This window comes from Jaculus jaculus, chromosome 9 (assembly GCF_020740685.1).
Source record: "Jaculus jaculus isolate mJacJac1 chromosome 9, mJacJac1.mat.Y.cur, whole genome shotgun sequence".
Classification (NCBI taxonomy): domain Eukaryota; kingdom Metazoa; phylum Chordata; class Mammalia; order Rodentia; family Dipodidae; genus Jaculus; species Jaculus jaculus.
The window spans coordinates 122,897,464-122,912,941 of NC_059110.1; the positions used below are offsets into that span (position 1 = coordinate 122,897,464).

A 15,478-nucleotide genomic window follows, 5' to 3' on the forward strand; every position below is an offset into this window, starting at 1 on the left:
TTATTTTATTTTATTTATTTATTTTTTGGTTTTTTGAGGTAAGGTCTCACTCTAGCTCAGGCTGGCCTGGAATTCACTATGTAGTCTCAGGGTGGCCTCAAACTCACAGCGATCCTCCTACCTCTGCCTCCTGAGTGCTGGGATTAAAGGCATGCACCACCATGCCCAGCTTCCTTATTTTATTTTTAAAAATATTTCATTTTTATTTATGTGGGAGTTGGGGAGGATGGTAGCACCAGGGTTTTCAGACACTGCAAATCAACTCCAGACACATGTACAACTTTATACATCTGGCTTGTATGGGTCCTGGGGAATCGAACCTAGGTCCTTTGGCTTTATAGGCAAGTGCCTTAACTGCTAAGTCATCTCTCTAGCCCTCAACCCAATTTTAATTCCATGTGCAATTCTATTTTTTTACTTTAATTTAATTTATTTATGAGAGAGAGAGAAGGAGGCAGAAGATTGGGCACACCAGGTCCTGTAGCCACTGCAAACACATGCAAAATACATGTCCTACCATGTGCATCTGGCATTACATGGTTTCTGGGGAATTGAATCCAGTTCCTTAGACTTTTTAGGCAAGGGGTTTAACCGCTGAGCAATCTCTCCAGCCTCCCCTTTTTGTTTTTCTGTTTCCCAGGTGGGATCTCACTCTAGCCCAGGCTGGTCTCAAACTCATAGTGATCCTCCTTACCTCAGCCTCCCAAATGCTGGGATTAAAGGTGTGTGTCACCCTGACAGCTGCAATTCTTTTTATGTAAGTGAGGATTTGACTCACTCCTCCCCAGAGGATAATGCGTTGCTGTATGCGGTCGTTGGCCACCCTGTGTCCTTGTCCTTTGCGTACTATCTGCAGTGCCTTGTGTGCTGTTTCTAGATGCTTCTCTGTCCATTGTTTGTCTGTCCTTGTCTCAGTACACAGAATAACTACAATTTTTTTTTTTTTTGAGGTAGGGTCTCACTCAAGCCCAGGCTGACCTTGAATTCACTCTGTATTCTCAGGGTGGCCTCGAACTCACGAAGATCCTCCTACCTGTGCCTCCCGAGAGCTAGGATTAAAGGCGTGTGCCACCATGCCCGGCCAATTTTTTTTTTTGTTGCTTTTTGTTTTAGAGGTAGCGTCTCACTCTAGCCCAGGCTGGCCTTGAACTCACAGTGATCCTCCTACCTCTGCCTCTCAAGTATGTATTTATTTGCATGCATACTCATGTGCATGTGTGTATGGATGTGCCAGCATTCTCTGGCCACTGAAAATAAATATCAGTTGCTTGTGCCACTTTGTGCATCTGTCTTTACATGGTTCTGGGGAATTGAACTTGGGCCAGCAGGCTTTGCAACAAGTGTCTTTAACCACTGAGCCATCTCCCCACTCCACAATCTTTATTAAGTAGTAGAAGTTCCCCTCACCAGGAACTTGTACCAATTGACACCCAAAATTTAATTTTCTAAATTTTTTTTAAAAATCATATTTATTTAGTTATTTATTTGAGGGAGAGAGAGAGAAAGAGGCAGATAGAAAATGGGTGCACAAGAGCCTCTAGCCACTGCAAACAAACTCCAGATGCATGCACCACCTTGTGCATCTGGCTTTTGTGGGTACTGGGAAATTGATCCTGAACCCTTAGGCTTTGCAGGCAAGCACCTTAACCACTAACCTGTGTCTCCAGTCCTCAAATTTAATTTTTTTAGCCATGATTTATAATATTTATGGTAAACTTAACAGTATCTAGGCATTTCTTTGCATATTTTCACTTTAAAAATATTTATTTATTAATGACGGGCATGGTGGCACACACCTTTAATCCCAGCACTTGAGAAGTAGAGATAGGAAGATCGCTATGAGTTCAAGGCCACCCTGAGACTATATAGTGAATTCCAAGTCAGCCTGAGCTAGAGTGAGACCCTACCTCAGAAAACAAAACAAAACAGAACAAAAACATTTGTTAGAGAGAGAGAGAGAGAGAGAGAGGAGGCAGATGGAGACAGAATGGATGTGCCAGGGCCTCTAGCCTCTGCAAAAAAACTGCAGATAGTACATCTGGCATTACATAGGTACTATGGAATCAAACCTGGGTCCTTATGCATTGCCTTAACCACTGAGTCATCTCTTCAGTCCCTATTTTTACTTTTAAAAAAGTAAAATCCAGAGCCAGGCATGGTGGCACATGCCTTTAACCAGTACCTAGGAGGCCAAGGTAGGAGGATCACTGTGGGTTCAAGGCCAGCCTGAGACTACGTAGTAAACTCCAGGTCAGCCTGAGTTAAAGCCAGATCCTACCTCAAAAAAAACAAAAACAAAAACAACAAAAAAAAAAAACAGGGCTGGAGAGATAGCTTACCAGTTAAGGCACTTGCCTGTGAAGCACATGTGACTGGAGTTCATTTGCAGTGGTTACAGGCCCTGGCATGCCTGTTGTCTCTCTCTCTCTGTGTCTCTCATTGATAAGTAAATAAATACCAAGGGGCCTGGGAAGATGGCTTAGTGGTTAAAGGTGCTTGCCAGCAGTCTGATGGCCAGGGTTTAGTTCCCAAGCCGCCTACATAAACTGGTTGTAAGGAGACATAAGCATCTGTGTGCATGTATGCAGTGGCATAAGTTAGCTTTCCTGAGCGTAACCTGGCTGTGTGTGTTCCAGCTACCTGACCTGTATCAAGCTGTCAACGGCCATTAAGCGGAACGAGAACATGGCTAAAGGTCTGCACAGGGCTCTGCTGCAGCAGCAGCCGGAAGACGACAGCAAGCGCTCCCCCCGGCCCCAGGATCTCATCCGCCTCTATGACATCATTCTGCAGGTAATCCTTTCAAGTGGCTCAAAATGTCAGCAGAACTATGATAAGCTAGGTGTGATAGTGCACACCTTCAGTCCCAGCATAGGTAAGGAGTACCATGAGTTCAAGGCTACCCTGAGACTAAATAGTGAATTCTAGGCCCTACCTCAAAAAATCAAAAACAAACAAACCAATAAGGCCACAATAGCCAGGAGCTGCCAGTAGCCGGGTGGAAGACAAAGGCGGTGTACTGGTTCAGAGGTTCTGAAGTGTAGCAACACATGAGTCCAAGGGTGCTCACTGGGTGCTTTCCCTGTGTAAGACTCTCCCAGGTCTGAGGACTGTCCAGGGATCTGAGCTTGATGGGAGTTGGTTAGTAAGAAAGACTGCTACTCATAAGCCAGGCATGATGGGAAACACCATAATCTAAGCACTTGGAAAGCAAATGACTTTAACTGCCGAGCCATCTCCCCAGCCCCGTCTCATCACTTGGAAGACTGAGGCAGGGTACAGAGTGAGTTCAGTATCAACCTAGGTTACATAGTGAGACAACAAAATCAGGAAGCTGAGGTAGTAGGATTGCTGTGACTTTAAGGCCAGTCTGGGGCTACAGAGTGAGTTCCAGTCTGCCTGGACTAAAGTGATAACCTGCTTGGAAAAATCAGACAAAAAGATAGCTTACACATGCATACACACAGAGCATGCTGTCTGTAGCTACCAAATGAACAGACCACTCTGAAGTACTAGCCCATATGATCCAAGAAGTCTCTGAAGGTCAGTGAAAGATGAGTCGGGTGGTAAAGGACAAATAGGCTTCCAGATCAGGGAAGGCAATGGAGGGGACATTAGATATAGCTGCTGCCAAGTCCCACCTCACCTACTTTGCCATTTTGAGTGCAGACATCTTTCTGCTCTTACCTGTTCTTACAAGGTCTTCTTACAAGAACTCAGTCTGAGGCTTCTGCTCATGGATTTTCTTGTTGCATCTGTTGTACAGAATCTGGTGGAGTTGCTGCAGCTCCCTGGCTTAGAAGAGGACAGAGCCTTCCAGAAAGAGATAGGCCTTAAGACCCTGGTGTTCAAAGCTTACAGGTAACATGCTTGGGGACAGGCAAGGCTGTCCTTGCATCCCAGCAGTTCTGGAAGGTTTGTGGCATGCACCTCCTGTTGAAGATATGGTCATTGCGACCTGACTGTGTGGCTGCCTTGCTGTCTGGGAATGTTGTTTGCAAGGGAGCCTGGCAGACCCGCACATTGCTGCCATGGGAGATGGGGTGGGGGCCTCACGTGGAGGGCTTCCCAGGCAGTGGTCCAAGTTCAGAAAACTGTCTTTCAATCTAAAATCAAGTCTATACTACAAAGAAAGCCTCAGTCTTAGGCAACTGTTGCTTTAGAATGCTGTGGCTCTTTTCCCTCCCCATCAGGTGTTTTTTCATTGCTCAGTCCTATGTGCTGGTGAAGAAGTGGAGTGAAGCCCTGGTTCTGTATGACAGAGTTCTGAAATATGCCAGTGAGGTCAGCTCCGATGCAGAAGTCTTCAAGAATAGCCCAAAGGTGAGTTGGTGGTCTCTCTTGCTTTCGAGCCCCCAGGAAGAGGGTAGTGAGGTAGGAGGTGGGAGGGTTCAGGGGCCTGGCAGCCTTAAGCATGTAATTCATGCCTGAGGAGGATTTAGGTGTGACCAAGAAAACCATTTCATCTGGGTGTGGTGGCTCACGCCTGTGGTCCCAGCATTGCACAGCCAGCCTTCGCCGTATAGCAAAACACTCTCCAGAAATACAGCGGAGAGAACCATTTTTCCACTTAAAACAGACTTTGCAAAGCATTATCTCAGACTTGTCTGTTCATGGGAATCACCTGGCGAGATTTTAAAAAGAGGGATGTCTACTCCCTTACCCCAGTCAAGAATTTGGGTGTTGGATCAGGATGGACATTGGGATTATGGGCAACAAAGCTGAAAATCATTGAAGAGGCCTTCCCATACAAAATGTGTTCAAGGGCTAGCTGAGGTGGCACACGCCTTTAATCCTAGCACTTGGGAAGCAGAGGTAGGAGGATCACAATGAGTTCAAGGCCACCCTGAGACAGACTACATAGTGAATTCCAGGTCAGCCTAAACTAGAGTGAGACCCTACCTCAAAAAAAAAAAAAAAAAAAAAAAAAAGTCAGGCGTGGTGGTGCACGTCTTTAAATCCCAGCACTCGGGAGGCAGAGATAGGAGGATCGCCGAGAGTTCGAGGCCACCCTGAGACTACATAGTGACTTCCAGGTCAGCCTGAGCCAGAGTAAGACCCTACCTCGAAAAACCAAAAAAAAAAAAAAAAAAAGCCAGGCGTAGTGGCACATGCCTTTAATCCCAGCACTCAGGAGGCAGAGGTAGAAGGATCACTATGAGTTTGAGGCCACTTTGAGACTCCGTAGTGAAATCCAGGTCAGCCTGGAATAGAGTGAAACCCTACCTTAAAAAAAAAGGAAAGAAAGAAAGAACATGTTCAAGACCAGCATTGAGAGCCTGTTGAAAACACAAACTCCAACTTGTTATCCCAGCTCTTCGGAGGAGGAGAAAGGAGGAGGATACAGGAGGATCTTATATCTTATGTTCTCATAGTGGGTTCTAGGTCAGATTTGGGTGTAAAATGTGAGCCTGACAAGGAACAAAGGAAAAAAGGGAGGGAGGGAGAGAGAGAGGAAAAGAGGAGAGAGGACAGGTAGGCAGCTGGCTGTGTGAAGGAATCTATATGTGTTCTATGAGCACAGACTGTTAGAAAAGCAAATTAGGAGTTACTAATGTGGTCCCTGGCCATTATTTGAATCCTGCTTCTGTGCATGTACTAGCATGCCACGCCCCAAGAGGGAAAGCCTGGTTTTAGCCTCCAGAGAACATAGGTTTTTGTTGCAGCCATGTGTCTATCTGTGAAAATAACCAAACTCAGCGGGCCACTTTTTCAGTCAACATAGGACATATGTGTAGCATGGAGGGGGCCTGGGTTTAATCCTCAGCACTGCAGGAAAAGGGGGGGGGGTTCCCTGCAAAACCTAATGACATGGGTTCAATTCCCTAGTACCCATGTAAAGCTAGATGCACAAAATGGCACATTCATCTGGAGTTTGTTTGCAGTGGCTAGCGACCCTGGTGCAACAATTACTCTGTCTGTCTCCCTTCTGTCAGCTTACAAATAGGTATTTAAAAGAAAAAGGCCTAGGGTATAGACAGAGGAATAGGCAGGGGGAGAGGTAGGTGTGGAGCACAGTATAGGCTGGTAGTGTGGATACAAAAGGATAGTAAGATGTTGTTTGGTTTTGTAATTGCAAACCAATGTGACTTGTCCATCTTAGGAGGGGACAATGAAGTGCTTTATAAATGCCCATCTGACCTCAAATGCTGAATGGTCCGAGTGGGAAGTAGTATCAGAATGGAGGTAAAATTGCAGATCGTTCCCATCATGCCGTGTGACTGAGGCCAAGTGCAAGCATCACTCATAGAAGCATTAAGGCAGGCCATGTGTGCGAGTGCATGCTTCTGATCCCAGCACTCAGGAGACTGAGGCAGGAAGATCATGAGTTCAAGGCCAGTTTGGGTTACATGTTTTTTAAATTTGTATTCATTTATTTGTGAGGGGGAGAGCAAACAAACTCCAGATGCATACACCACTTTGTGCATCTGGCTCTATATGGGTACTGGGGAATTGAACCCTGGCCAGCAGAAAGCAACTGTTTTTAACCTTTAACCTGAGCCATCTTCCCAGCCCAGCATATGGTTTTTTGTTTTTATTTTTTGATGTAGGGTCTCACTCTAGCCCAGCCCAGTCTAGCCTGGAATGTACTCTGTAATCCCAGGCTGGCCTTGAACTCACAGCAGTCCTCCTACCTCTGCTTCCCAAATGCTGGGATTAAAGGTGCCCCGTACTCAGGAGGTTGAGGTATGAGGGTCATTGTGACATCAAGGCCAGACCGGGACTAAGTGAGGTTTAGATCAGCCTGGACTACAGTGAAACCCTAACTCAAAAAAATAAAAGCCAGGTCTGGAGGAATGGTTTAGCAGTTAAGGTGTTTGCCTACAAAGCCAAAGGACCCAAGTTCGATTCCCCAGGACCCATGTTAGCCAGATGTACAAGGTGACTCATGCATCTGGAATTCATTTGCAGTGGCTGGAAGCCCTAGCATGCCATTCCCCCCCCCTTCTCTCTGTCAAATAAATAAATAAAAATAAATCTTTAAAAATTAAAATAATAAAGGCTAGGCATACCCCTTTAATCTCAGCCCTGGGGAGGCAGAGGTTAAAGGATCACTGAGTTTGAGTCTGAATCTACATAGTGAATTCCAGGTCAGCCTAGAACATCTACCTCAAAACAACAAACCATAAATAAACAAACATATAAGAGCCAGGCATGGTGGAATAAGTGGTTTTGATCCTAGCATTCTGGAGGGAAAGGCAGGAGAATCATTGTGAGCTCCAGGCCAGCCTGGGATTACAGAGTGACTTCCAGGTTAGCCTGGGCTACCTTGGGACCTTATCTCAAAAAAAAAAAGAAAAAAAAAACAACTAAAACTAAAAAACCTAAACAAATCTCAGTGGGTTCTCCTACCCCAGGATCTTAGGGGCACCACTGTGCCACTGTGGTCCAGCCCTCGCAGCGGCTGCTGAGCATGTGTTTTCCCGTTATTGCAGGACTTGCCTGACATGCAGGAGCTGATTACCCAGGTGCGGTCAGAGAAGTGCTCACTGCAAGCTGCTGCCATTCTGGGTGAGCCATCCCGCTGGTCTTGGCTGTGTCCCCAAAGTTCCCTTCACTACCGCTCCTCTCCTCACACCCTGCGCCAGTGTTTTAAGATGGAAAAGTGCTCATCTCCGAGACTGATGTTTTCCCAGCCTCTAGGTGCTCTGTCACCATCCTTTTACCCCTGTCACCTTCCTTACCCTGCCAGCTCCTGTGGGTTGCCCGCAGTGGATCTGGATCTGGGTCTGGGATTTATTACCATTAACACTACTTCTCCATCCAGGAGGGAGAGGGTTCACCCCTCACATACTGGCTACCTTTGTTCGGGATTTAGAAGCCAGTAGAAGCCATGCCATGCTGGTGATGGGCGTGTGATTAATTTGTGACTGTAACGTGCAAGGCCTCTGTTCTTACTGAGTCCCTGTGGAACTTTCAGATGCAAATGATTCCCATCAAACAGAGACTTCCTCCCAAGTCAAGGACAACAAGGTAAGTCTGGCTGTGACTTCTGAGGAAGAGGGAGGAATGCTAGCTCACTAGGAATGTGTGCTCCTTGTAGAGCAGAGGGCCTTCTGTTCTGAGGAAGCTCTTGTCTCCCCCCTTCTCCTGCACAGAGGCCTGCACACTGCCCATGTGGCTTGTGTTGGATGTCTAGGTCACCTAGAGAAGAAGTGACAGCAGCTCTAAAGCTACCAGTGGCAGTAACTAAACTGACATTGGGGACTGAGGTGCACACACATACACAGAGAAATTAGGGGTACTGAAAGAGGTGGCAGCATATGCAAGCTGGGTGCCCAGAGCACAGGGAATATCCTGCTGTGGGCTTTATGTGGTTGACATTTTTATTTGACTTCCAGCCTCTGGTTGAACGGTTTGAGACCTTCTGCCTGGACCCTTCCCTTGTCACCAAGCAAGCCAGCCTTGTACACTTCCCACCAGGATTCCAGCCCATCCCTTGCAAGCCTTTGTTCTTTGACCTGGCCCTCAACCATGTGGCCTTCCCACCCCTGGAGGACAAGTTGGAGCAGAAGACCAAGAGTGGCCTCACGGGCTACATCAAGGGCATCTTTGGATTCAGGAGCTAACCGGGCTCTTCTGGGGGCAGGGGAGATTCTGACTCTTACTCTGTATTGTGAGACAGGCTCAGCAAGTTCCATGACATTAAATCCAGGTCTGCATTGGCCCAGGGCGGAGCTCAACACCTCAGCCCTGCGTCCTTACATCTTGTGTGTTTTGTGACTTACGTTCATAACCTGTCACCTTCTGAGCCCTGAGCTCACATGGCTCTGTCCCCTATATCTCCTGGGGCTGCTGCGGTCTTGGCCTTGTGAGCCATGATTGGTTATCTTTGGTCAGTAATGTGTCCAGAGGTTCCACACCGGGCTCGGGGGCTTTGGAATGTCTCTTCAGTCCCATGGATTTGAAATGAACTCAGCCTTGCTGTGCATATCCAGAGTCCTTTAAAGTTTGTCCTTGACTATAAAACATTGGCAGTGTCATTCAGAGTTATGGTCAGCCTTGTTCCCCTTCCCTCTAAGAACGTTAAGTTTCAGAACAAGCAGAGAGCTCTATTTTTAGAAGAACTGTTACACTCAGTAAAGATGAACCAAATCTTATATTAAAAGACGAAGATGATGGAGACTGTGCCCATTTTTTACACGTCCCCTCATACCCAGCCTAGCTCTCGCTGGGGACTTGGTTGAGTGACTGAGGGTGAGTGCGTCCTGCCTTTCTGGCAGCCAGTGTGGTTGGCACCAGATACGGGTGTTTAAAAGGCACTGTAAAGGTTAGATGCCGCCATTTGAATCAGCTTCCCACCTTACCCTGTTGCTTTTTTCCTTAGACATTTTTATTTCTGTTACGGCATCAGTAATGGACATCTTAAAACAATTTAAGAAAGAATAAATGTGTTTTAAACCTGAGATGTACCTGACACCTCTGAATCCCTTTGGAAATCAAAACTCATTTGTTCCATACTTGGAAAACGCATGAGGAGCATTGGCTTCCGTAAGGTTCTGATGTGGATATGGATCAGGCTGGAGAGATGGCTTAACAAGTAAGGCACTTGCCTGCAAAGCCAAAGAACCCCGGTTTGATTCCCTGGGACCCACGTAAGCCAGATGCACAGGGTTTGCATGTGTCTGGAGTTCGTTTGTACTGGTTGGAGTCCCTGGCACTCCTTATCTCTCCCTCTCTCGTGTGAGGGCAATCTAGCTGTGACATCTGTCATCCCATTGATGGCCAGTGTGACTCAGCTGATCTGGCTGGCGAGGCCGGTGTCTCTTTTCTCCCTCATTGCTTCATGTGAGTCCTTCAGGAAGGTGTGCACTCCCTGGAAGAGGACTGTCCCCAGACAAGGGAGGACTGGTCTTTGGTCAAGGGTATAGAGTAGCTGTGCCCCCTTGCTAGAACCACCAAACAAGCTCTCAAGAATATGAAACAGTATTCAGTATGGACTCCCCACTGTGCACAGGTGTTGACAGCAAGGTCTTGGAAAGTGCCTCAGTCACTGGGGAAGCTACAAGATGAGCTCTCTTCCCCAGAGAATTAGGTGGGCTAAGGATCAGTTTTGCTTATTTTTTTTTACCCCTTTTTGAGGGTCTTGTTTTAGTCTAGGCTGACCTGGAATTCACTCTGTAGACTCAGGATGGCCTTGAACTTTGGGCAAGCCTCCTGCCTCTATCTCCCAAGAGTTGGATTAAAGGTGCATGCTACCATGCCTGGATAAATCTTTTATTTTTTCATTCATTTGCAAGAAAGAAGCAGAGAAAGTGGGTGCATCAGGGCCTTCAGCAACTGAAAAACCCGAGACACATGCGCCACTTCATGCATTTGGCTGACATGGGTCCTGGGGAATTGAAACTGGGTCCTCCTTTGGCATTGCAGGCAAACACCTTAACCGCTGAGCCATCTCTCCAAGCCCTCAAATAATTTTAAAATCATTTTCATGTATTTGTGAGGAAAGACAGTAATGGGACAAAACACCCACCCAAAGCAGCTGATGGGAGAAAAGGATTCACTTTTGTTTTTTTGAGGTAGGTTCTCGCTCTAGCCCAGGCTGACCTGGAATTCACTATGTAGTCTCAGGGTAGCCTCAAATTCACCATGATCTTCTGACCTTTGCCTCCCAAGTGCTGGGAGTAAGGGCGTGCACCACCATGCCGGCATGATTTACTTTTGGCTTATAGTCTTGAAGGAAAGCTTCATGATGGCAGGAAAGAGATGGTAGAGGAGAGTCTGGACATTACCTTGCCATAGCAGTAGAGTGAGCTGAGCTCTGGTAAGGGGCAGCTGGCTACATCTCTACACGCACCCCCAACAAAACACTTCCAGCAGGGCTCCACCTCCCAAATTCCCACCAGCTGGTGACCGCACATTCATATCTTCACTGCCCCTTGGTGCTGTCACAGAAGATGAGCCTTGTCCTCTTGTTGGTTATATATGTCTCTCCCTGAAAGACCTGTGTGACTGTACGCGACTGCTATCTCCCTGGCTCAAGAGAGGACTGTAGGGCTGGAGAGATGGTTTAGTGGTCAAGGCACTTTTCTGCAAAGCCTAAGTTATCACTAGACTCTCCAGGTCCCACATAAGCCAGATGCACAAGGTGACACGCACTAGGTGGCGCATGTACACAAGATGGTGCATGAATCTGGAATTCAATTGCAGTGTCTGGAGGCTCTGGCATGCCAATTCGTACTCTTGTTCTCTCGTTAAAAATAAGAAGCTGGGCGTGGTGGCACACGCCTTTCATCCCAGCTCTCAGGAGGCAGAGATAGATTCGCCATGAATTCAAGGCCATCCTGAGACTACATAGTGAATTCCACGTCAGTCTGAGCTTGAGTGAGACCCTATCTCAAAAAACAAGAGATGGGCTGGAGAGATGGCTTAGCGGTTAAGCGCTTGCCTGTGAAGCCTAAGGACTCCGGTTCGAGGCTCGGTTCCCCAGGTCCCACGTTAGCCAGATGCACAAGGGGGCTCATGCATCTGGAGTTCGTTTGCAGTGGCTGGAAGCCCTGGCATGCCCATTCTCTCTCCCTCTCTCCCTCTATATCTTTCTCTCTGTGTCTGTCACTCTCAAATAAATAAAAAATGAACAAAAAAGGACTAGGGGGAAACTCCCATTCTAACGCCTGTCTGCGTGACCACTGGTTCCGCACGAAGGAGCATTAAGAGGCCAGTGAGAGTTAGCTTTGGAGAAGGGACTGCTGGCCTTAGAATCTCCTACAGACACCGGCTTCGATGCATCTCCCTACCTGATTTTACATTGTCAAATGTGAGCTCTTGGAACTCACCCTCCAGCCCCACCAGAAGTGAGACACTGCTCACCATCGCTGCTGGGCAATGCTGATTTTCTGTACACCACATATCATGCAACAGCCCATTGCTGTCTGCAGCCTTGAAACGCTGGGGACCTTGGACTCTCAAGAGTTCCAGGAAAATATCCAAAGATAGCAAAGCTATGTGTGTTGGTTCTAATTTATTTATTTATTTTTAATTTTTTATTTTATTTTTGTTTTGGTTTTTTGAGGTAGGGTCTCACTCTAGCCCAGGCTGACCTGGAATTCACTATGGAGTCTTAGGGTGGCCTCAAACTCAGGGCAATCCTACCTCTGCCTCCCAAGTGCTGGGATTAAAAGCATGCACCACCACGCCCAGCTAATTTATTTATTTTTAAATTTTTTTTTTGTTCTTTATTTATTGGAGAGTGACAGAGAGAGAGAGGGAGAGAACGGGCGTGCCAGGGCTTCCAGCCACTGCAAATGAACTCCAGACGCCTTGTGCATCTGGCTAACGTGGGTCCTGGGGAATCGAGCCTCGAACCAGTGTCCTTAGGCTTCACAGGCAAGCGCTTAACCGCTAAGCCATCTCTCCAGCCCTAATTTATTTATTTTTAAAACAGTTGTTGCTACAGACCAGATGGAAATCAGGTTTACCTGCATAATTTATCAATGTTCCCAAAGCAGACAGGGCAGATTGGAAGATGTCAGCATCTGATAGCAGTGATTGGAAAGATCCAACTTGCGGTTCTAGGCGCCTTAGAGACATTTGTGCCATGGGTGTGAGAGGTGCCGAACCTGGGAAAGGACTGTGGTCAGGGGCTGTCCTGCGAGGGAGGGCTGGAGGCCAGACTGCCAAGGGGACATGTATTTTTTTGTTTTTTCGGTTTTTTTCGAGGCAGGGTCTCACTCTAGCCCAGGCTGACCTGGAATTCACTATGTATGCACTATGTAATCTCCAGTGCTGGGATTAAAGGCGTGCACCACCATGCCCAGCGGGGAGATGTATTGAAATATCCCTGGCTTCTGGTCAGGGTTTCATTTCTGTGCAGAGGAAGGGTTCTGCAAATGTCAATCAGAGCTGTTGTTAATTGCTGGGAATTAAAGGGCACACCATCTCAAATGACAAATTATTTATTTATTTGAGAGAGAGAGAATGGACAGAGCAGGGCCTCCTGCCACTGCAAACAAACTCCAGATGCATGCACCCCCTTGTGCATCTGGCTTATGTGGGTCCTGGAGAGTCAAACCGAGATCCTTTGGCTTTGCAGGCAAATGCCTTAACCACTAAGCCATCTTTCCAGTTCCAAATTCCCTTTTTTTGTTTCAAGGTAGGGTCTAGCTGACCTGGAATTCACTATGTAGTCTCAGGGTGGCCTAGAACTCACAGCAATCCTTTTACCTCTGCCTCCTGAGTGCTGGGATTAAAGGTGTGTGCCACCACAGCCAGCTCCCAAACGACAAATTCTGATGGGATGCCAGTAGGACCTTTTCAAACTGCTAGACTACTGTCTCAGGCTGGAGCCCTGTGTTTTGTGGGCAGGATTCTCGTGCCTTCCTTAACCATGCCATCAGGAACTGTGCTGAACAGGAGACCTGCAGAGGGTTTCAAGGCGATCACAGACTGCACTCTCCCTCATGGTCTCTTTGCCAGGCTGATGTTGGCTGTGGTGGAAGCGGGAATGAGTAGTTTAAGGTGCCTGTGGGCAGCAGCTGGCTTCGATCACCTCCATTAACTGCACATACGTTTCTCATGCTGGGTCGATGGTTGAATGAGTCTTCACTGCCTGGAAAATATATACCAAGCTGATGTTTCTCCGGGGTCCCTTGGCGGGGAGCAGTGCAGGGATGATCCACAGCCGCCTGAGAGCTTAAGCCCCCGTTAGTTCTATCTGTGGAACTGTGGGTAGAGACATGCGTGTCTGCTGCGGCCCCAGAAGAGAGGAGGTCTTGGGGATCCTGAAGCACCTTGTTTCTTCTCTACCTATTCAATATGGGGTTCTGCTGTGCTTTTTTCCCCCTCTTTTGTTTTGTTTATAGTACTAAGAATTCTTGTAAGTACTCTACCACTGAGCTACACCCCAGCCTTGTTTCTTTGGGGTTTTTGTTTTGCTTTGGTTTTGGTTTTCTTTGAGGTAGGGTCTCACTGTAGCCCATGCTGACCTGGAACTCATTCTGTAGTCTCAGGGTAGCCTCAATACCATGCCTCCCAGAATTTTTTTATTCTAATATTTAATTTATTTGAGAGAGAGAGACAGATAGAATGGGCACGCCAGTGCCTCTAGCCATTGCAAATGAACTCCAAATGCATGCCCCTCCTTGTGCATCTGTCTTACGTGGGTACTGGGGAATCGAACCTCGGTCCTTAGGCTTTGCAGGCAAGTGCCTTAACTGCTAAGCTATCTCTCTAGCCCCTCCATTCTTTTGCTTTGTTTTGTTTTTTGTTTTTTGGGGTAGGGTTTCACCCTAGTCCAGGCTGACCTGGAATTCACTGTGTAGTCTCAGGGTGGCCTCAAACTCACATTAATCCTCCTACCTCTGCTTCCCAAGTGCTGGGATTAAAGGTGTGCATCACCATGCCCAGCTATCTTGCGCTTTTTTTTTTTTTTTTTTTTTTAATGTGAGAGACAGAGAGAGAATGAATTAGCACACCAGGGCCTCCAGCCACTGCAGTCAAACTCCAAGTGCGTGTGTCTCCTTGTGCACATGTACAACCTTGCGCACTTGTGTCACTTTGTGTGTCTGGCTTACCTGGGACCTGGAGAGTCGAATATGAGTCCTTAGCCTTCACAGGCAAGCGCCTTAACCACTAAACCATCTCTCCAACCCTAAATAATGTTTTTTAAAGAAGCCCTGAAGTCAAAGTCGGGTGTGGTGGCGCACACCTTTAATCCCAGCACTTGGGAGGCAGAGGTAGGATGATTGCTATGAGTTTGAAGCCACCCTGAGACTATATAGTTAATTCCAAGTCAGCCTGAGACCCTACCTCGCAAAACCCAAAACAAGACCAAAAAAAAAAAAAAAAAAAAAAAAAAGCCCTGAAGGAATAACACCTCTCTGTTTCCTGCTTGAGCTGCTTCAGCCAGCAGGGCCATGTCCCCCATGTTCCTCTCTGGGCTGACCCTTGGCACTCCTTTCATCATAGTGCTGAGCAGCCTCACAGCCAGAAGAATATTCTCCAGACAAGCCCTGCAGATTCCCGGGGCCCAGCTTATACCTCAGCCCTGCAACTGTATGGATGGAAGGGGACTCCTCCTAGAGAGGAAGACGTGCAAATGATCTCCAGATGCACATGCCACTTTGTGCATCTGGCTTTATGTGGGTACTGGAGAATCAAACTTCAGTCATTAGGCTTTGCAGCAAATGCCTTAACCTCTGAGCCACCCCCAGCCCTATTTCTATTTCTGTATGTGTGTGTGTGTGTGTGTGTGTGTAAATACCCCCCTCCCTTCCTTTCTCTTCTCTTTATATCTCTTCTAGCTTACAGACCCAGCTGGTGCAGGATGCCTCTGCTCCTCATAATGAAGAGAAGTGATCATTTAGCTTTGGTCCAAGGGTCTGATGACAGAGATTTTGTGCAAACAGAGGGCAATTTCCTGAGATGGCAAAGCCTCTCCTTATCATGGAGTGGATTGCCTCCCAGGACAAAGACAGTTGCCGCCATCTGCTTCAGCAGGGAGAAAGCTGCTCCTGCAGGAGCCCTGGGAGAGTGAGCA

General features: G+C 47.3%; 1 protein-coding gene across 1 annotated transcript in view; it reads left to right on the plus strand.

Annotated features, from left to right (window-relative positions):
• Srp68 (signal recognition particle 68) overlaps positions 1-9,124 on the plus strand; it is a 46,688-nt gene extending 37,564 nt beyond the window's left edge. Inside the window, exons 11-16 of the mRNA XM_004655201.2 lie at positions 2,637-2,793; positions 3,767-3,861; positions 4,194-4,323; positions 7,437-7,512; positions 7,922-7,974; positions 8,343-9,124. Coding sequence (XP_004655258.2) covers positions 2,637-2,793; positions 3,767-3,861; positions 4,194-4,323; positions 7,437-7,512; positions 7,922-7,974; positions 8,343-8,570 — 739 coding nt within the window. The 3' untranslated portion in view covers positions 8,571-9,124. The remainder of the gene's footprint in view (positions 1-2,636; positions 2,794-3,766; positions 3,862-4,193; positions 4,324-7,436; positions 7,513-7,921; positions 7,975-8,342) is intronic.
• The last annotated feature ends 6,354 nt before the right edge of the window (positions 9,125-15,478 follow it).